The 22,181-nt window shown below is 35.8% G+C and overlaps 1 protein-coding gene across 1 annotated transcript; it reads left to right on the top strand.

Moving 5' to 3' along the window:
• Positions 1 to 1,245: 1,245 nt before the first annotated feature.
• LOC148203119 (uncharacterized) lies at positions 1,246 to 17,545 on the top strand. The gene is made up of 4 exons (XM_088106816.1): positions 1,246 to 1,398; positions 8,481 to 8,592; positions 16,821 to 17,305; positions 17,417 to 17,545. The coding sequence occupies exons 1-4, from the start codon at positions 1,246 to 1,248 to the stop codon at positions 17,543 to 17,545; spliced, it is 879 nt and encodes a 292-aa protein (XP_087962942.1).
• Positions 17,546 to 22,181: the final 4,636 nt, after the last annotated feature.

Here is a 22,181-nt window from a genome sequence, read left to right as displayed (position 1 = left end):
GGGTCTGTTTACAACAAAATCCACCCTCTCATATCATCAATCATATCTGTCTCTTTATACATAGAGCATGTGGGTCCAAGTTCTTGTGTCTTTTCTTGTTTGGCTGCATTTCATGGACCTACCCTTAGTTATTATGTCAAGAAAACCCAACTCCTTCGTCTATCCACTCATGCAGTACACGCCTCATTCATCAATTCCCTATGTCTAGGATAGCAGTGTGGGGTGCGACCTTTTTCTTTTCAATTTGCAACAACTTTTAATGCTCTTCCATCTTTTCCTCTCCCATGCCTCACTCTCAATCTCACATCACTCTGGTATTGTTTACCTCATTTTTAGAATCTTTGTTAGCCTCACTCAATCTCAATATCAGTACACAATCTATCAAAACTCATGAGATTAATTAACCTCAAAACTAGTATCAGCATTTTTCATGAATTCTGGTCTGAGAAGTATTAAAAATTGATGTTGAAAGAAATATATAGAGAAAGGTGAAATGGGACATCTCCAAATGCTAAAAGACTTGGCACAACTGTTTCAGACTTTGAGTTCATTTCTCAGCCATTATTTTCCATGGAGGCCCACAAACTCACCTAACCAGACGACACTCTCCACTTTTTCCTCTTAAAATAGCACACGCACATTTGTCTGAGAGTCAGAGAAACCATTTCAATTCAACAGTTAAATCTTATGTCAATCTTTGTATTAAAATATGTTTTCTTTTTATGTAGCATGGACCATATTTTGATATAGTAATATTTGTGAGCTTCTGTTTTTGTATTTGCCAATACCCTTTTGGCTTTTTTGTGTCTTTACTAGCACTACTCTTATGTGACTTAAAACACACTTCCTAATGACCCGTTGTAGGTTCCTTAAAAGGCTTTCCTGGTCTTTATTTAATTGGACAAAAGGACTATTGCTCATGTTGTCTCATTTAATGCTACAAGCCACCAAAAGCTTTACACAAATATGATTCCTAACATCTAAATCTCAAATCACATGATCTTGCATTTACTCTCCCCATGATTCCGCACACTCCTCCTTCATTGCCCCTACCACTTCCATTCTCTCATTTATCCTTCTTAAACAAACCACTCTTCCCACTTCATAATGCACTCCAAATTCTTTAATGTTCATTTATTGACTATATTTCCACCCTTCAAACTTCTCTTCTTTCTCTTCACATTTTCTCCTTTTCCTCCTCTTTCACAACAACACCTTTCTCTCCCTCTCTTTCTCTCTTCTCAAATGGCTAGAAGACATCTTCATGCATGGCTAATGCTGCTGCTTATTCTCGCACACTCGGTTGGCACCAGTTATGGCTCCAGACACACTCAAGTTTTCAACATGCAGCCAAAGTCTCAAGGCTTGTCTCAGAATTTCTTCGGCTTCTTGCCAAAGGCAATGCCATTGCCACCTTCGGGACCTTCTAGGCAGCACAACAGCATTCAATTACAAAACTCAAGAGGGAAAAAACCATAGAGGGTTATCTCATTGCTCCTTTCTCCCACTGATCTGTTAGAAAAGGGTAATGTGTATATGGTATCTTAACTATCCTTTAACATCTTGTATCATCTTCCCCTTGTTTTTGGATACTTTGAAGGCCCTTTCAAAGGGTAAAAAGAACTTTGCAGAAGCTGAAAAGCTTTTATACATATGGAACTTGGATTGAGTTCTCCATGCATGATGTGTGGAGTACTGGTTCAAGTTCATATGTACACATATATTTGCTTCTTGTATTAAGAGAAACATGAAGGGTTGAGTCATGATGATGTACTTTGTAGCTTCATTTGAGGTAAAATTATACCTATTGTACATGAAAGAAAAGAGAAACCGAAGGAAAATTTCACAGAGATTGTTCCTCTAATTTTCTGCAATTATGCTTCAGTTATTATTTTGCAGCTTGATAATACATGTTCGTGTCCTTTGTCCTTTTCACTTCTGCTAGTTTATATGTTGTGGTCCTTTTTCTTCCAATTTGTTTCTCATTATCTGTTAACTTCATATTCATTTAGCATAAATGTACTGATTTAAATGTTCTCATGAGTACAATATTTGGTACACATTTATTCTAAATGCAATTATTAATTAGTACAACTTTACTAAATTTAAAGGCACTTACTGATCTTTTTGTATTTTTAATTGATTTTTTTATTAATTTTGTTTATATATTAGCATTCAAAGTTTTTATATTTTTTTAATTAGATTTCTATTATTTAATTTTTTGTATTAATCGATAATGTGACTGTTATCATGTCATCTTTATATATAAAATTATGTTATCGATATAAAATATAAATAATTTTTATTATTTTACATTAATAATATGTTTTCATATAAAATAGTACTTTAAGGTAAAAAAGAAAAAATGGCAAATAAAGGAACAGACACATCATTTTATTAATGAAAAAAATAACAACATAAATTCAATTAAAAATATAAAAAAATTTAAATATTCATTATAAAAAATTAATATAAACTTAATTAAAATATCTAAAATTATTAGAACTTAAAATTTAACGAAGCTATTAATAAATTACCACAATAAAAAAACTTACATCGCAAACTTAAATTTTTCTGATAAAATATATATGTATACGTACAAGCAAATTACACGAAGGAAAACTTCAAAACAACTATTCTCTGTTTTTATTTCTCGTTTAATTTTAGTTCAACTATTATATGTGAATTATTTTTTAGAACTGTTAGATTAAAAACGAAACGGCATAAATAATAATGAATTTAAAAAGAGTATTTGATCATATATATATATATATATATATATATATATATATATATAGATATATAGATATATATATATATATATATATATATATATATATATATAGATATATAGATATATATATGTTACTTTTTACACTTCAATCATTTGGTATGAAGAAGGAAAGTAAACCAGAGTGAAAGTTTCATTAAATAAGAACGAAATAAAAATGCATATAGTTTTTGGATCGTCAGAATAAAATTTATAATTATAGGTTACTAAACAATTTTATAATATGATCATTTTCATTCTTCTCACAATATAAATGTATAAGAATTTAATATTTCTAGAAAAATAAAAAATCATCAAAATTATCTAAAAAGGGATTACTTATATTAATAAATTCTATATATCTATATCATATCCACTATACACATTTTAAATGCATCTCTAAATATAAAAATGTGTATTATTATAAAAAAACAATAAATATATTTATATTGTCCATATTTATCCAATTTTTAATTTGCTAATACTCATAAATTAACAGGGTGTATTTAAAATAAGAATTTTGATCATTAATTCACATTTATAATAATAGAATTAGTAAGAAGTGAAAGTTGCTGTCAACCTCCACCACGAATGGGAGTATTGAGGTATAAGTTTGAATCAGACCCATCACTTTGCAAATTTCTTCTCTATTGATGTCCACCATGTGAATACTTTGTCAATCATCACATCAGTCATGTTAGCATGATGTCATCATTATGTTAATATGTCAATTGTTACATCAACATATTTTATTAACCATTTGGATAACTTTTTTATAAATTGAAAGATATTAGAGAATTTAACTAGTTTAATTGTAAAAGAGTTATATAATTGTGATACTTTGAACTTTTTTTAAACATATAAATACAGATTTCACATATGTAGTTAAATAATAATAAAAAAATTAATATATGAAATATTTAAAATACACTAATGTAAAAAGTAATTTTTTATAATGATTATAATCTATCAAATATAATAAGTGAAATAATAACATAGTTATAAATATTGTAAGATTTTTTATCAGTTAAATCTAGAATTAATATATTAAGTGATGTGATGTAAGGACTTGGATTTGAGTCAGCAAAAAAAAAGGGGATGACAAGTGGCAAAAGATGAGAGGTTGAGTACTTTAAAATAAAATTACATTAGTTTGGAAACATTGGTTTTTAACTCATTCCTCTTGTCTGAGAAACCATTCCTCTTCCTGCAAGCTCTCTCCTCCTCCTGTATCTTCTCCCTTTCCATTCTTCACACTGAACCATTAAAATCTCGATTAGGTGCTGCCCCAACGATCACAAAGTAGCGGGTGTTGCTCTTAGTCGATCAATTTTGTCTAATCTGAACCGGTAAGAAAACCCCCTTTCTCATGTGCCCTAGGGTTGTAAGCATGTGATTGAACTTGGTGCATGCAACCCATTTCGTTTTCTTCCATAATCTAGCTTCTATTTGGTGCTAAGATTCGTTTTCTATCATCAATTGATGATTTATAGGTGACTTTAACATTTTGAAAGTGCAAGCAAGTGGTCTAGGGTTCCTACTTGAGCTTGGTTGTCTACACTAGAGGTAAGGGGAGCTAGTTCTATTTTTGATTTTACTGTATGACGTGATTGCATGATGATTTTCAAATTGGTATGTTGTTGGAAGCAAAATTTTGAATTTTGCTAACTTGAAATGCATGTATGGAAGTGTGAGTGCTACGTGAATGTGGTGAATGATGGACATGAACTGTTTGGGATGATTTTGAGTGATGAATTATGTATATTGAAACTGTTTTGGTGTGTAAAATTTGTTGTGGTGTTGATAGGAAGGAAAAATCAAGTGTCTTAGGGTCACTGTTTGGTCATTTTAGAGGAAGTGAGGTAGGGATTTTGAGTAAATGAAGGCTGCAGTGTTCCTGGACTGTTTGGGCAGCCTAGACAAGTCCATTGTGACTTGTTAGAAGCATAACAGTAGTTGAGAACATGTTCCAAGTAGTAGAATCAAATTTGGGTCCCTAAGTTGTTGAAACTAGTGTTTTGGAGCTGAAAGTGAACTTTAATCACTTAAAAATGGTAGTAGAAATGATTAGAATCAGTTGGACAAGTTTAATTAAGTCTAAAACGAGAGTTTAGAGTCTAAGAAGTTGAGAAAAGTGGTTAGAAAAGGTCAAGAGAGGTCCTGATACCAGTCTGCATAATTCTGAGAATTCTGCAGAATTAAATTCTGCAGAATGCGCAAACTGAGCGTTCGTCCATGTCGAAGTTGAACGCTCGGTCATGTCATGCGCTGAGTGACGTTCGGTTCAATGTTGGATTGATTTACGTTCGTCCTTGTCTGGGGAGCGTTCGGTCTTAAGGGATGATATAAGTAGCGTTCGGTCAGTTGAAGGTTTAGTAGCGTTCGGTCAGTGAAGGTTTAATTAGCGTTCGGTCAGTGAAGGTTTAATTAGCGTTCGGTCAGGGGTTGAATTAGTAGCGAGCGTCCATAGGTAGTAGCGAGCGTCCATATTGGTGACGTTCGGCCTAGTGTTTGATCTCACAGCGTTCGTCCATGGGACGCTTGCATTAACAGCGCTCGTCCCAATAGTGCTCGACTAAGAGTAACAGCGCGCGTTCAAATGGTGTCCGTCCAATGGTTTATGACGGTCGTCCAAGTAGTTCGTCCAAGTGGTTAGGACGTTCGTCCAAACAGTGTCCGCCCAAGGGCTTTGGACGCTCGTCCAAACAGTGTTCGTCCAGTGGTGATATTTTCTTTTATGCTTTCTATCATTCCAGTAAGCTTTGTTAATTAAATATTTCGGTTACAATTTATGAATGCATCTTCATGTGATCTAGATTGGTTGAAAGTGTATGGTTATAAGTGGTTTATGATGTACATTGTTGATCCAAAAGGAATATTATGAGATTTAAAATGGTCGGATTGAATCGGAAATTAGATCTCTCGGTGGGATCAGTTAGTGTAGTGAATGAATGTAAGAGGCTTCCATATGGGGGGTTATCCCTAACACTCCAACGGTCTTTCATTCTCACTTAGAGAGGATTGACGCGTGTGGTGGGAGTAGTGGGAGGTCCTAGGGTAGACGCTATCACTGGAGGTCTATTCCGCGGTAACGGATTAGCCTTGTGTATGGTCGGGTGGAACCCCTCGGCAATGGCTTTGCAAAGCAGTAGAGGCCATCACAAGTGCACAACCCGCCCCAGCTCTACATACATTCTATGTCCGGACGTGTCTAGAGTCTTAACATGATAGTATGCTTGTCTTGATGAGTTTTATGAAATAAATGCTTATGTTTATGATGACTAAGGTGTGTATATGTGTATGGATATTCTGGTAAATGCTAGATTGATTGAAAATGAATTTTATGATTGTTTGAGACCTAGCTCACCCTTGCATTTGTGTGTGTTGCATGTGTTTGCTTTCCCTCTTGCGATGATCATCCAATCCTTTGGATGTGAGCAGTAGGTGATGATGTACCTTTGGAGCAAGCTTTGGAAGTTGAGGAAGATCCAGCTCCTAGTGCTTAGGATTCTACTAGCTATTATGTTAAATGGCTCTTTATTTTGAAAGACTACTAGCCTTCATTTTTAGCTTGATCTGTATTTTGGAAAAAAAAAACTCTTTAGGTCCCATTGAATCTTTATTCAATCTTGTATTTTGGAGAATTATGAACTTGTACTTAAGTTTTAAAGTTTTCCAGCCAGACTTGGATAACTGTACTCCTTAATTCCATCTATTGGGTACCCTTAACTGCTTTCTATTATTATAATCGATGCATTCTACGTATATACATTGCTATATATTTTGGGATGTCACATGTGATGATAAAATGAAAATAAAATAAAATATTTTTTTATTGACTGGATCTAGAACTTATATAAAAAATATATGATAATAATTTTATAAAATAGGAGAAGATTTTCTTATCGGTTAGGCTGTGTTCGTTTGGAGTGATTTGGGGGAGATGATTTGGGGGAGATGATTTGAATGGATTTGAGTGGATTTGAGGGTAATTTTTTTGTTGTTTTTTTGAGTGGATTTGTGGGTAATTGAGAGTGAATTTGGAAGTAAAGTTTGTGAGAATTAGTGTAGGATTTGATTGATGTGATAGATTTTAAAAATTAGTTTAATTGATATAAATTAAAGATTACCAAAATGTCCCTAGTTATAAAATGTTATTTATAAATGTTATATTTAATTGTAAAAATGTTTATAAAGAAAAAAAATTATGAATAATTTATAAAATTAATGTTTAAAAATTAAAAAAACTAAATAATCAATTTTTTTTAATAAATTAGAAAACTAAATAATCAATTTATTAAAAATAAATTAGAAAATATAATAATCAATTTATTAAAAATAAATTAGAAAATATAATAATCAATTTATTAAAAAAAATAGAAAATATAATAATCAATTTATTAAAAATAAATTAAAAAATATAATATATCTAATTTTATTAATATTAAAATAATTATAAAAAAAACTTGAAAAAAAAATAAATAGGAAATCGCGTAACCGGTTACGCGAACGCGTAACCTGTTACGTGAACTCGTAACCGGTTACGCGAACGCGTAACCTGTTACGCGAACATGTAACCGGTTACGCGTTTCCAGCGTTTCTTAACCGAGGGCACACGCGACATTTCGCTCACAATCCACGCAAATCTCTTCACAACCGCGGGTGACTGAACAGTGCAACCATCCCGCATTTCATCGCAAATCCGTCCGTACATTTCACTCCAACCGAACGTATAACGAGCTGAATTCTTCGCTCGCAAATTCGCATGAACAGTAAATTCGGTTTATGCGAACACAGCCTTAATTTCTATAATAATAATAATATAGAATGTTTACTCTTCTTCCCATCCTTTTTTGACACTTTTCATAGCAACTATTTGCTTCTCTGCACTACACCTCTCTTTTCTATTTCGTTCAAATAAACTATATTTTTATTAAATAATTACAAACACAATAAAATTTCAATGTATCTTATTTACTGTCCGACCATATATTATATATAACTTTGTTTACTTTTTTTATCGAAAAATATATAATTGATTTGTTCTAGAAAAATAAGAAGGCAAACAGTGTTTTCAAATTAAATTTAGTTTATATAATTCAAAAATAAAATGTTAAAAGGTTAATATAAAATTATTTTTATAAATCAACTTACACATAAATTAATTATTGTATAAGAAGAAGTTCATTGTAATTTTTTTATGAATTGTGTAATTACATAAAAAAAATTAGGATTAAATATGTTTTTAGTCCCAAAACTATCAAGCGAATTTGTTTTTAGTCCCTCTTTCAAAGTAAGGTACATTTTAGTCCTCCTCCTTAAAAAAGCTTAAATTTTGGTTATCCAAAACTAACACCGTTAAAAACCAGCTGATGTGGCTAACAGTGGTGTGACACATCGTTTTTTTTTACACCAGTTAATCTTTCTCAACTTTTCTCCCCCTCTCTTCCTCCGACTCTGCCATAGCCACCTCCGGCGCCACGTCGAACATCTCCAGCGCCACCATCAACCGTGAAACCCCCATGTGCAATCACCCTCCACCACGCTCACCTCCATAGCCAACGTAAAACATCCATCTCCACTGCCAGAAAACACTCAAATCGCATATCAGTTCATCTCCTCCCACCACCATAGAGACCCAAATCAGAAAACTAAAACCACCCAAACCTTCATCAGCGCAACGCCCCCCACCCACCCACCGCCTCATTAGCACAACATCGCTTCCACCCGCTGCCCCTTCTTGTGTCGCTTCCTCAAATTCCTCGTCATGTCCCTCACCGCAACACCTTCCAAAAATACCACCACAGCCACTGCCCTCAACATCCTACTGATAACAGTTGAAAAACTGTTATTTTCATGCTTAAAGTTGATACTAAAAGCAACCTTTAGACTTAGAAACTAGCTTGAAATCATGCCTTTTGTTTATATTTTCAGAAATAAGAGAGCTGGACAGGTTTATGCTTGATTTAAGTGTTCTTGTGCAGGTTTTGAGGTGAATTTGGTGAAAGAAGTGAAGAATAAGAGAGAGGACATTAGAAAAGACAAGAAAGAGTGCAAAAAGGAGAAGTCGAAGGCACCGCTCAGCGACAAACTACCGCTGAGCGGCACTCAAGAGGTGACGTTGGAACCGCTGAGGGGCAAAATGGCCGCTGAGGGGAAGAAAGAAGACGCGCAATCACCGCTGAGCGGTAAATACCGCTGAGCGGCACTTTTTGGGCTTGGACTTTTGTAATCTTTTGTAACTCTAGATTAGTATATAAGGGCTTGCACGTCCTATAGTTAGGCATCTTTGGCAGAAACGAGGCAAACACTCTCTCTTTCACCCCTTTGAAGGAGGATCTTGGATGCTCAGGCTACCTCTTCACCTTTATTGGGTTTATTCTTTCATACTTTCATTGTAATTCATCTAGGTTCACCATGAATATGGTGAACTAAACCTTGTATGTTTGTTGGGGAATCAAAGTAATCTCTTGAAGCTCTCATATATGGATTTGTTGAGTACATCTTTGAATTAAGACATATGCTTTCTTTCATCATTAGTTAGGGTTTTTCCTCTTTGCTCAATGCTTGCATTGTTTAACTCATTCTAATGCATGATTATTGGTTTTGTTGATACGGACACGTACGGGGAAATCTAGATCCGGGGAATTTCTCCCAATATTATACTGACAATATTATATTGGTTGCCTTTAAGCTCCTGCACTCATGAACTAATCATTAGGAATGCTAGGAATTGTATGAACTATATGATTAGGGAGAAGCCATCTAGAATGGTACATTAGAGAGTGGCATTAACAATGATGATTTGAATGTTGAATTCCTAAAATATATGAGAGTGGATGAGATGAAATTGACCCCCAACAACATATTCATTCATATATTTCCTTGAAAGTGTTTATCTTTTGTCTTTGTCATTGATCAATTCATGCATACATATTTAATTTTCGTCTTTGCATATTAAACTTCAATTATTGTGTTCTTAAGTTTTAGCTAATCAACAAATCACATAACTAAACTAGGCCGTGAGTCCTTTGGGAGAACGATACTTGGTCTTACCAAGTTTATTACTTGAAACGATTCGATCATACTTGCCGATTGTGAAACAAGTTTGTGACATCATATTTTGGTGCTTACAAATTTGTCCATCAAGTTTTTGGCGCCGTTGCCGGGGATTCGTGGTTTAACTGGTTAATTTGTGTGATTATTGATTATCTTTGACTTATTTTTTTTTTTTTTATCTTATTTTATTTTTCTGTTTATATTTTTCAGTTTGTATTTTATTTGATTTGATTTTTATTTTTTTTGATTTCTGTTTTTCTGTTTTCTGTTTTTATTTTCTGTTTTTTATTTTTCGGTTTTTATTTGATTTTATTTTATCTTTTTAGATTAGATTTTATTTTATTTTATTAGATTTTTTTTTTATCTTTTTAGGTTAGATTTTATTTTATTCTTATTCTATCTTTTAGGTTAGGTTAGATTTTATTTTATTTTATCTTTTAGATTAGATTTTATTTTTTAGATTAGGTTTTATTCTATTTTATTTGATTCTATCTTCTAAATCTTTTATCTTCTTATATCTTTTCAATCTTTATTTTCTTCTATATCTTTTTGTGCTAACAAATCTTTTCTAGGGTTTTGTTTTCTTGTGCATGCAGGAGGCAATTCGAACTAGAAGTAAGAAAACAACAGAACCACTACTTGAAGGGCTAGACGAGAGTAGAAGGAGGAGAAGAATCAGAACGTCCAGAGAACTTTTCCCTTCTCCTGAAACTCTCCTACAATCATCACCACAAGGTTCTGTTCATAGCACAGGGAGTATGGAGAACAATAATAATGCTAGAAGAACTCTTGCAGATTACACTAATCTTGCTGGACCTCAGCACTTCAATAGCATAGCTCGACCTAGAGTCAATGCAGCCAACATGGAGGTCAAACCAGCATTAATCCAACTGGTAAAGAGTAATCAATTTAATGGGTTATCACATGAAAGCCCATATGAGCACCTTACAACATTTAATGAGATCTGTAACACGGTCAAGATTAATGGGGTGCCAGACGAAGCTATCAAACTTAGCTTGTTTCCTTTCTCATTGGGAGGCAATGCTAAGCTTTGGTTGAACTCTTTTCCAGAAGAAAGTTTCACGGAGTGGGAAGCAGTGGTTGCAAAGTTTTTGAATAAATACTTCCCACAATCTAAAGTGACTAAGGGAAAGCAAGAGATATCTTCATTCAAGCAGGGCATGGAAGAATCACTTGGACATGCATGGGATAGGTATAAAAGCTTGTTACGTAAAACTCCCACGCATGGCTTTGAAGATCAAGAAGTAGTCCTAACTTTCCTTGGAGGGCTTGGTTCACAAACCAAGATGATGCTAGATGCCTCAGCTGGAGGCAATATCAAATGGAAGACTCCAGAGGAAGCAACTGAAATCATTGAAAATATGGCTACAAGTGATAATGAGCTGCACAATGAAAGAGGAGCTCCTATGCCACAGAAAGGGGTTCTACAATTACAAACGCATGATGCTCTGCTAGCACAGAATAAAATTCTAACTCAACAGCTAGAGACTCTGACAAAAACTTTGGCTCAATTACCTAAAGAGTTGAAGTCTGCTGCCCAGATACAAACCCAGTTGTGCGAACTATGTGGAGGTGATCACATAAATGGCCAGTGTGCTTTTCCAGTGGAGGCCATGGAGGATGTTAACTTCATGGCTAATCAGTTTCCATACCGTCAAGGGAATTATAATCAGGGTTGGAAACCACATCCAAGCATTGGCCAAGGACAAACTGGGCAGGCTAATCAGTATAATAAGCAGCAGCAGCAACCAACCTTGTGGCAACAATTATCTATGCTTAATGACAGATCAACAAGGTTGGAAGAAACTCTTCAGCAATCCATCCAGAAAACTGAATCTTCTCAAAAGAGCACTGAAGCTGCTATAAAGAATTTGGAGATTCAGATGGGTCAGATCACCAAGCAATTGGAAGAAAGACCCAACAGAAACTTTGGGGCTAATACTGAGGTTAACCCCAGAGAAGAGTGCAAAGTGGTCAAGAGTGTAAATGAAGAGATCATTGAGTTGGAAGAAGATGAAACAGAAGAGAGAAGAGAAGAAGAAAGAAAGGACCCTTTTCCTTTTCTAACAAATCAGGAGAAACCAATGGATTTCACAGATTTATTCAAAATGGTTGATAATGAAGCTCCTTGGGAACAAATTCTACAGAAAATAGCAGTTTACACCAAATCAGATGAAGGAACCTCGACAAAAAGAAGACGTAGAGAGGATGAGGAAGAAAAGTGTATAACTGTTAAGAAAGAATCATTCCCACCAAAAGCAGCAGATCCAGGCAGTTTTTCTATCCCTTGCATTATAGGGAAGAAAAAGGTAAAGAAAGCTCTCCTTGATTTAGGCTCAAGTGTTAACTTGATGCCTTATTCTCTATTGGAGCAAATTGGCCATGTTGAAATAAAACCTGTAAAGGTTAATCTTGTAATGGCTGATGGATCTTCAAAGGAGCCATGTGGGATTGCAGAAGACATTGTAGTTTGTGTTGGCAAACTTCAGTTCTTGGCAGACTTTGTGGTGATGAAGATGGAAACCGAGAAGATACCTTTTATACTTGGAAGACCGTTTATGAAAACGGCCAGGGCTATCATAGATGTGAATGAAGGTATAGTGGTTCTCCAAGACAGAGAGGAGAGAGTGGTGGTGGATGTCTTCAAAGATGAAACACAAGCAAAGGAGGAAGAAGCCAGTTATAAAGTTGCATTTCGAGATGCACCCATAATTAGAGGTAAAAATAAAAATCTTGAGGTTTCTGATAACCATTGTTTGTATTTTCAGGCACCCAAGGTAGAAGAGATTGGAAAAGGAGAAGAAGTTCCTAGAGACTGGAAAAAATTAAAACTCCAACTTGGCATACCTGTAAGACTCAAGAACAAGTTGTGGGTTATAAAAGGCTTTAAAGAGAAGGAGATGATAGAGATAGAGTCTCCATATTCTAGAGAGTCCAAAACAGTCCAAAGGAAGCAGTTGAAAGGTTGGTGGAAGGACTACATCAATTATGAAGAAGATGGAACGTGAGCTTTAACAGGGTCAAGCTAGTGACGTTAAAGAAGCGCTTGCTGGGAGGCAACCCAGTAGATTTACAAACTTTTGATTTGGTTTTATAATTTGTAATTTGTGAACATTGTTCTGGACATTATTTTGTTGGATTTAGCATCTACTGAAGGATGCTAGGTGGTTAAGTATCTACTGAAGGATACTAAGTTTGTAACACCTACTGATGGGTGTTGGTGAGAAGATTTTGCACCTACTGATGGGTGCTGGTAAGTTTGAAACACCTACTGATGGGTGTTGGTGGATTTTGGGTCAGGCTCGTGACGTTAAACAAGCGCTACCTGGGAGGCAACCCAGTTGATTGATTGTTTTCTGTTTGTTTATTTTTAGGATTTGCATAAGCATTTTTAACATTGAATTGCAGGGAACCTATGAGGGGTATGCTAGGAAGGCACGTAGGTCAAGAAAAGAAGGAGAAGGGCACATCACGAAAGTGCCGCTGAGCGGCAATTACCGCTGAGCGGTACTATCGCAGATGGGCTTAAGTTCCCCTTAGCGGAACCCGAGCCCATTGGGGTATTTTTAAACCCTAAGCTGCGCGTTTTTATATTCTTTCAAGCTCTTCTCTGCATTAAGACTCCCACATATCTCCTCTTAGGTTTCCCACATCTTTTTACTCTTCCCTCTTTAGAAAATTTCTCTTCCACTCACTTTTACACTAGTGTGCTATCAAAGTTTGGGGTTGGAAGAGAACATTCTAGTTTGGAAGCATTCTCATATCATCTAGCATCTCCACCCAAGTAAGTAAAATGCATTTTGTTCATTCTAGGGTTCTTGAAATTGACTGTGATTGTCAAAGCATGAATATTTAGGGGTTTTGATTTCTATGCATGATTTGATGATATATTTGATGTTTGAACCGATTAAACTGCTTGATTATGAACTGGAAAACTGAAAATTGCATTTGGGTGGAGTTAGGACAGTTTAAAAACGAGATTTGCAAAAATCTGCAGATCACCGCTGAGCGGCATTTACCGCTGAGCGGCACTCTGCCAGATTTGCTTTTTCTGGTTTGTTGCGTGTTTGAATGTGGCACTGGTGGCGCTGAGGGGAAATTCTGGCCCTCAGCGGTGGTTTAGCTTCAAAAGGAGTTTTGTTTTGTGTTTACTAATGATTAACATCATGTTCTGTGGTTTTGGATTTATGTTTGAATGCAGGAATGGCATCCTCTTCAGGAAAGAGATTGAAAACCATGGCATGGAGGAGCTGAAGCAGCTGAAGCTTCAGCCCGAGACATGGATGAAGATGAAGCTGAGGAGGAGGATGCATTTGATGAAGATGATGATGAGGAAGAAGAGGAAGATACAGAGGACAGCTCAGACTGATGAGGAGCTGAGATAGCATTTACTGATGAATGCTATCATATGATTATGCTTTTGTGGTTTAAGTTTTCTGAACTTATTTGTTTTTGTTTTTAGATTAGGGTTTGATGTACTCTATTTGAAACCTGGTTTCTTGTGATGGTTTGCTATTAACTGTGATTGTGTGATAAGTAATGCTGAATGATGCTTATGATTAATTGATGTTGAGATGATGTGCACATTAAAATGCTTATATAGGTGATTCACAAGCTTTGTGAACAAATGTGTAATATCATGATTGTGATTATGAAATTAAGCAGGATGTGCATGTCAAATGTGAATGAGTTTATATGTGAGGTTTTGAGCTCCAGAGTTGTTATTGTTGAATGCTATTACTTTGAAAGCATGAATGACTTTGCCCAGGTTTTCTATGATTGAATCAATTGCTTGTTTTGCATCATATGATCAAAGGCCGTGTTTTTGAAACCCTTTTTATTGGCCAAATTCATAAAGTTAGCCTTCTAAAAGAGAACACGTTGTGTTCTATCCTTTGAACCCTTAGCCTTAAATATACACTGAACACCCTTGATTGAAAATCTTTACCTTGAGTTAAGTAGAAGATCTTGTGTGGTATTGTTAAATGTTCAAGTTTGGGGTTATTGGGGAAACATGAAAAAGGAAAAAAGCATTGAGCTAACAGCTAAAAAGTAAGAATATGCAAAGAAAAGAAAAGAAAAAGAAGCAAAGCTCAATGCAAATGCAAAAGCAAAGGCAAAAGAAAGTTGGGAATGAATAAGAAGATTGTGTTGTTATGATTCTCTTAACTCAAGGATTTTGTGATCCAGAAAAACCAATTTTCTTGTTAGCCCAGCCACATTATAAGCCATTGAAAAGTCCTTGTGATGATGCATGCTTGTGAATGTATTTGATTGTGGTTAAATGAAAGGCAAAGTTGATTCATGTGACATTGTGATAGTGGAGTGAATGAGTGAAACACTTTACCTCTTATACACTTGTGTGTTGAGTGAAACACTGTACCTAGTGAGGAAATATTCCATAAGCACATGAACATCCATGCTTAATTGATTGATCATTCATGAAAAATAGCATTTGTTGGAATTTAAATGACTTTGTGAACACTAAAGCATGTGCACATCTTGATTGAACTCTTGGTCTTAAGTTTGAGTGAAGTTATTACTTATCTTGAAAAGAGGATTTTGAATGAGTGAACCATCATATGAATTGGTTGGAGATGGAGTTACATTTTATTTGCTTGAGGACAAGCAAAGTTCTAAGTTTGGGGTTGTGATAACAGTTGAAAAACTGTTATTTTCATGCTTAAAGTTGATACTAAAAGCAACCTTTAGACTTAGAAACTAGCTTGAAATCATGCCTTTTGTTTATATTTTCAGAAATAAGAGAGCTGGACAGGTTTATGCTTGATTTAAGTGTTCTTGTGCAGGTTTTGAGGTGAATTTGGTGAAAGAAGTGAAGAATAAGAGAGAGGACATTAGAAAAGACAAGAAAGAGTGCAAAAAGGAGAAGTCGAAGGCACCGCTCAGCGACAAACTACCGCTGAGCGGCACTCAAGAGGTGACGTTGGAACCGCTGAGGGGCAAAATGGCCGCTGAGGGGAAGAAAGAAGACGCGCAATCACCGCTGAGCGGTAAATACCGCTGAGCGGCACTTTTTGGGCTTGGACTTTTGTAATCTTTTGTAACTCTAGATTAGTATATAAGGGCTTGCACGTCCTATAGTTAGGCATCTTTGGCAGAAACGAGGCAAACACTCTCTCTTTCACCCCTTTGAAGGAGGATCTTGGATGCTCAGGCTACCTCTTCACCTTTATTGGGTTTATTCTTTCATACTTTCATTGTAATTCATCTAGGTTCACCATGAATATGGTGAACTAAACCTTGTATGTTTGTTGGGGAATCAAAGTAATCTCTTGAAGCTCTCATATATGGATTTGTTGAGTACATCTTTGAATTAAGACATATGCTTTCTTTCATCATTAGTTAGGGTTTTTCCTCTTTGCTCAATGCTTGCATTGTTTAACTCATTCTAATGCATGATTATTGGTTTTGTTGATACGGACACGTACGGGGAAATCTAGATCCGGGGAATTTCTCCCAATATTATACTGACAATATTATATTGGTTGCCTTTAAGCTCCTGCACTCATGAACTAATCATTAGGAATGCTAGGAATTGTATGAACTATATGATTAGGGAGAAGCCATCTAGAATGGTACATTAGAGAGTGGCATTAACAATGATGATTTGAATGTTGAATTCCTAAAATATATGAGAGTGGATGAGATGAAATTGACCCCCAACAACATATTCATTCATATATTTCCTTGAAAGTGTTTATCTTTTGTCTTTGTCATTGATCAATTCATGCATACATATTTAATTTTCGTCTTTGCATATTAAACTTCAATTATTGTGTTCTTAAGTTTTAGCTAATCAACAAATCACATAACTAAACTAGGCCGTGAGTCCTTTGGGAGAACGATACTTGGTCTTACCAAGTTTATTACTTGAAACGATTCGGTCATACTTGCCGATTGTGAAACAAGTTTGTGACATCATATTTTGGTGCTTACAAATTTGTCCATCACCTACCCCCGAGCCCCCACAACTTTGCGTCCCCCCAATCCCTCTCGGATTGGCTCAAACCCCGTCTCCCCTCTGAGTCCTTCGCCTCGTTGGGCGTCAGGCCCGGCACCAAAAACGTGCACAACCTCTGGCTCAAACTCTCTCAAGGAGAAACCTCCCTCACCGATTCCAGTCCTCTGATTCGGATAGTCCACGTCGTCCTCGTCTATGTCACCGCCAAACACAACAAGGTCCTCGTCGAGTCGCACCAGGAGTTTTCCGATGGCAACATTCAGAAGCGCGGCAGGCCCTTGTCGAAGAAGATGAAGCCCAACGAGGACCTCGAGTCCATCGCCGTTAGAGGCATTTTTGAAGAGCTTGGCTCTGCGATTGTTGGTGCAGGATCCAATCCCGAAATCACTCACATTGTCACCATTGATCCCAATTCGTACGAGATGCGGGTCGAAGAGCGCGATTCGGGTTCGTACCTGGGTTTTCCCGGTTGGGTGTTTTGTTGTTTCCTTCTTAAATGCCAATTACTTCATTTTGTTCAAATGAATTTAGAAAAAAGAGTGGTTATCAGATAATGGGTTGAATGAGTTGTTGTTAAGTTGTAGCTAATGAATTCAACTTATGTTGGTATTTGTGATACGGAAGGGAGGGGAGGGTCGTTGGTGGCTGAGGAGATGGTGGGAACATCTATGGTGGGGGAATGGGTTGGGTTGGTGGAACGGGAGAAAATCTGAGGAAGATTGATGGCAGAAAAAAAAAATGACGTGTCACACCACTCTTAGCCACAACAACTGGTTTTTAACGGTGTTAATTTTGAAGGACCAAAAATTAAGTTTTTCTAAGAAGAATAACTAAAATGTATCTTACTTTGAAAGAAAGACTTAAAAACAAAAGAGACTAAAATCAAATTTGTTTGATAATTTAGGGACTAAAATCATATATATATATATATATATATATATATATATATATATATATATATATATATATATATATATATAACCAAAAAATTATTAATCAAAAAATTATAGTGATATGCAAATCCTTCTAAGATTTTCCTTTTTTTTTTAAATTAGTTGTAACATCGATTCCTGGTCAAAAACCACCAAATTCACTAGTGCAGAAACGGGCATAGACGTCCGTTCTTTAGGCCTTTTAACGTTCGACCTCCAACGGACGTCTATTCGGGTGACGTCTATGTAGACGTCCGTTGTGTCAGGTTGGACGTCTATATGGACGTCCGTTGTGTTCGGCCGGACGTCTATATGGACGTCCGCTGTGTCAGCCCGGATGTCTATATAGACGTCCGCTGTGAACCTCTCGGACGTCTATATACTACTGCAGAAAGGGCTTTATTAGACGGCTTATTTAGGGTTATTTAGGATTACGGGTTAGGATTATTTAGGATTACGGGTTTGAACGTTTGTTTGTGCACTGCAACACGTCTGAAGAACAGATTCAAAATGAAAATGGAGGAAGATGGAGGAGTAAACGACCTAAAAATGTAGGCCAAAAAACGCCGCCCACGAACACGCAACAAACTGCACCAAAATGCACCGAAAACGATTTTTAATCGGTCCAAATGAAAGATATGTCATCACTGAACAATTTAATCGGACCAAAAGTAAGATTAAATGGACCAAAACGCATAAAAACCAACCTGGAAATGCAAGGCGCAGAGGGAAAGGTTCGCATACCTCCTCGCGGGTTCGCGTTTTGAAGTGTGTATCTTTATTTTAAACGTCTTTTGAACGTCCGTCCTGGAGGGGGACGGACGTCCATATATAATAGACGTCCGTCCCCCTCCAGGACGGACGTTCAAGAGACTGACAGGGTAGTACAACCCCTCAGTCTCTTGAACGTCCGTCCTGGAGGGGGACGGTCGTCTATTATATATGGACGTCCGTCCCCCTCCAGGACGGACGTTCAAGAGACTGAGGGGTTGTACTACCCTGTCAGTCTCTTGAACGTCCGTCCTGGAGGGGGACGGATGTCCATATATAATAGACGACCGTCCCCCTCCAGGACGGACGTTCAAGAGACTGAGGGTTGTACTACCCTGTCAGTCTCTTGAACGTCCGTCCTGGAGGGGGACGAACGTCTATTATATATGGACGTCCGTCCCCCTCCAGGACGGACGTTCAAGAGACTGACTAGGTAGTACAACCCCTCAGTTTCTTGAACGTCCGTCCTGGAGGGGGACGGACGTCCATATATAATAGACGTCCGTCCCCCTCCAGGACGGACGTTCAATAGGCTGAGGGGTTGTACTACCCTGTCAGTCTCTTGAACGTCCGTCCTGGAGGGGGACGGACGTCCATATATAATAGACGACCGTCCCCCTCCAGGACGGACGTTCAAGAGACTGAGGGGTTGTACTACCCTGTCAGTCTCTTGAACGTCCGTCCTGGAGGGGGACGAACGTCCATATATAATAGACGTCCGTCCCCCTCCAGGACGGACGTTCAAGAGACTGAGGGGTTGTACTACCCTGTCAGTCTCTTGAACGTCCGTCCTGGAGGGGGACGAACGTCTATTATATATGGACGTCCGTCCCCCTCCAGGACGGACGTTCAAGAGACTGACAGGGTAGTACAACCCCTCAGCCTCTTGAACGTCCGTCCTGGAGGGGGACGGACGTCCATATATAGTAGACGTCCGTCCCCCTCCAGGACGGACGTTCAAGAGGCTGATTGGTTCACTACCCTGTCAGCCTCTTGAACGTCCGTCCTGGAGGGGGACGGACGTCTACTACATATAGACGTCCGTCCCCCTCCAGGACGGACGTTCAAGAGGCTGACCGGGTAGTTCAACCAGTCAGTCTTTTGAACGTCCGTTAGAGGGGTCTGTCGTCTACTATATTATAGACGTCCGTCCCCCTCCAGGACGGACGTCTCCACACTCAATTATTTACATTTATGCCACCGGTCAATTATTTACGTTGGAGTTTTCGTGGACGGACGTCTATGGGGTGACGTTAAAGATCAATTCTGCACTAGTGATTGTAACATCTTGAAGTTCCAAAAAGCTAGTGAAAAGCTGTTGTTAAAATTGTCTACTATAATCATCTTAAACTTGGAAATAATTGTCCCAAGGAAGACCTCGGATTTTGTTGCCACCGTATGTTCTTCAACTTGTTATCATTACAATACTCACATTACCATCAAAAAATATATTATGTGGAATATGAGAGGTACCAGAATTATTGTGATTTTGATTTCTTTCCATAGGAAACAAATATTTTATGATGTAACACTAGAATGACGTGGGGCACCATGAATGAATTGGTTAAATTAATTATTAATATTATAGTAAACACTAGATATTGATAATTTTATAATGTATATAAAATCGGTTATAAAATCTTCTTTCAAGAAAGTTAAATTTTTGTACATTAGATTAAAACGATGGAATATTAGGATTTTATGTTTATTATACTAAAATACACGTAGAAAAGGTTATATGACTTTACGGTGATTATAATCATAATCAACATAAAAGTATAAGTATAAAATACTTTTATTTAAAGTGATTATGGATGTAAATAGAAGATGAAGATTTTACATTGATAATAAAATGTAATTTTTTTTATTTGATTGTTGTTTTCAAGTAATTTCCATCTTGTAAAATAAAAACTAGTCTCATATAGACGTAAAGATAGTTCATAAAGACGTCGGTTCTGGAACTGAAGTTAAAAGGCCAAAATAACTGACGTTAAATGCCCTTTCTGCACTAGTGCCTAGAGACAAGGAAGAGAGTTTTATAGGAAAGGATTTGTAGAGAGATGATGTGTTTTTAAATAATGAAACTTGTTTATAAAATTTCCATTTATACTTTAAACTTTTAATATTAAAATAATCAAGTCTCACCATTCTAAACATACTATCAATTATAAAACATGATTTTCTAGACCCTACACCATATTTTCACTCAAGAAAGGAATTTTTCACTTAAGGGCTTGAACTTTCACTCCAATTAAATTTATTTTTCTCTTATTGTCTCTTTAATGAATTGTATGTGAGTGTTTATTATAAATGTTAAGTAAATGTTAGATTGTATATTTATTTGATTTATGATTTTGTTTACATTATGTATGTTATATGAAAATGGTTGTTGAGACTATTGATCGTAATTGCATTGTCACATATTTGGGATGATAAGTGAACTATTGTTTTGTTTGATTAAGTATTAACATCTTTAACAAAGATAACCATGTTTCAATATGACTTAAGTAAAATAGTCTAAGATATTAAGTGATGAAAAGTTGAGAAGAGAGTTCTTACCTACCATGACATGTGTAAATGTGCATATTTGAGTTGTAATGAGCTTATTTTGGTCTATTACTCTTATATTTTCTTGTAAATCTAAATATTGGTTTAGATTAGCTTATAGTTTATGGTGGAACATATTTAATACTTGAGAAGATTTAATACTTGAGAAGGTGATAGTTGATATTTTGTTTATTGAATTTCATATGTCCATGTGTGTTGTCTTTATAAATTTTGTATATTGGTGTTTTTATCTAATTGAATTGTTTTTTTTTATTTTTCAATGATAATGTTCCTTTTTTATATATAATTTCTTAAGTTAAAAATTTTATTTCAATAGCTTAGCATATGTTTTTTTTATGTCGTGATATGCGATAATTGTACCATATACATAAATAGATAGGTACATGTATAGAAGTATGAGATTGGAGTTTGTTTATAATTTGTTTAATTAAACTTATATTTATACACATATATTTTTTATATATGTTTAACTCATTTTGAAAGGTTATAAAGTTTTGTGATAGTGTTATAGTATTAGTATTTAGAACGTAATTTTATTCAAATTTGTACTTTAAAATTTAAATTTATACTATTTTAAATAATATGTATAGAATGAAGAATATTTTAAAAATGTATTCAAGAATATTCCCTAAAATTAGTAGATGGATTTTAAATTAGTATTCAATAGCTTATGAAATGAATAACATGACGAATTCTTTTACTGGGGAACGGTAATTATTATTTGTGATTACTTTATATTACTCTTACTCCACCCACAAATTTGTGAAAGTTTACGAGATTTTGAGAAATTTAATGCATATTTTTTTATTATCAAAGTATGACTCTCAATTTTGTAAGTTGATTTTTCTATGCTATCTTAGGGTGAATTTTCTTAATGAGCAATTAGAGAGTAAAATAGGATATATCTCTCTATTACAAAAATGATAACTAATAACTAAACCTTAGTGATAAAAACATGTAATTATTAGTAACTAAATAAATAATTGATTCTTTTTTCCAAAACATGTTATTGATGTACTGAACAAAAGTTTAGTTACATAGAGTTAATCAGGAAATCGGTAATTATATTATTTGATTA

This window comes from Vigna umbellata, chromosome 2 (assembly GCF_029865625.1).
Source record: "Vigna umbellata cultivar VRB3 chromosome 2, Vumbellata_1.0, whole genome shotgun sequence".
In the NCBI taxonomy this organism is placed as follows: Eukaryota; Viridiplantae; Streptophyta; class Magnoliopsida; order Fabales; family Fabaceae; genus Vigna; species Vigna umbellata.
Note: the sequence above shows the minus strand (reverse complement) of the source record. Positions and strands in the feature narration are given on the sequence as shown.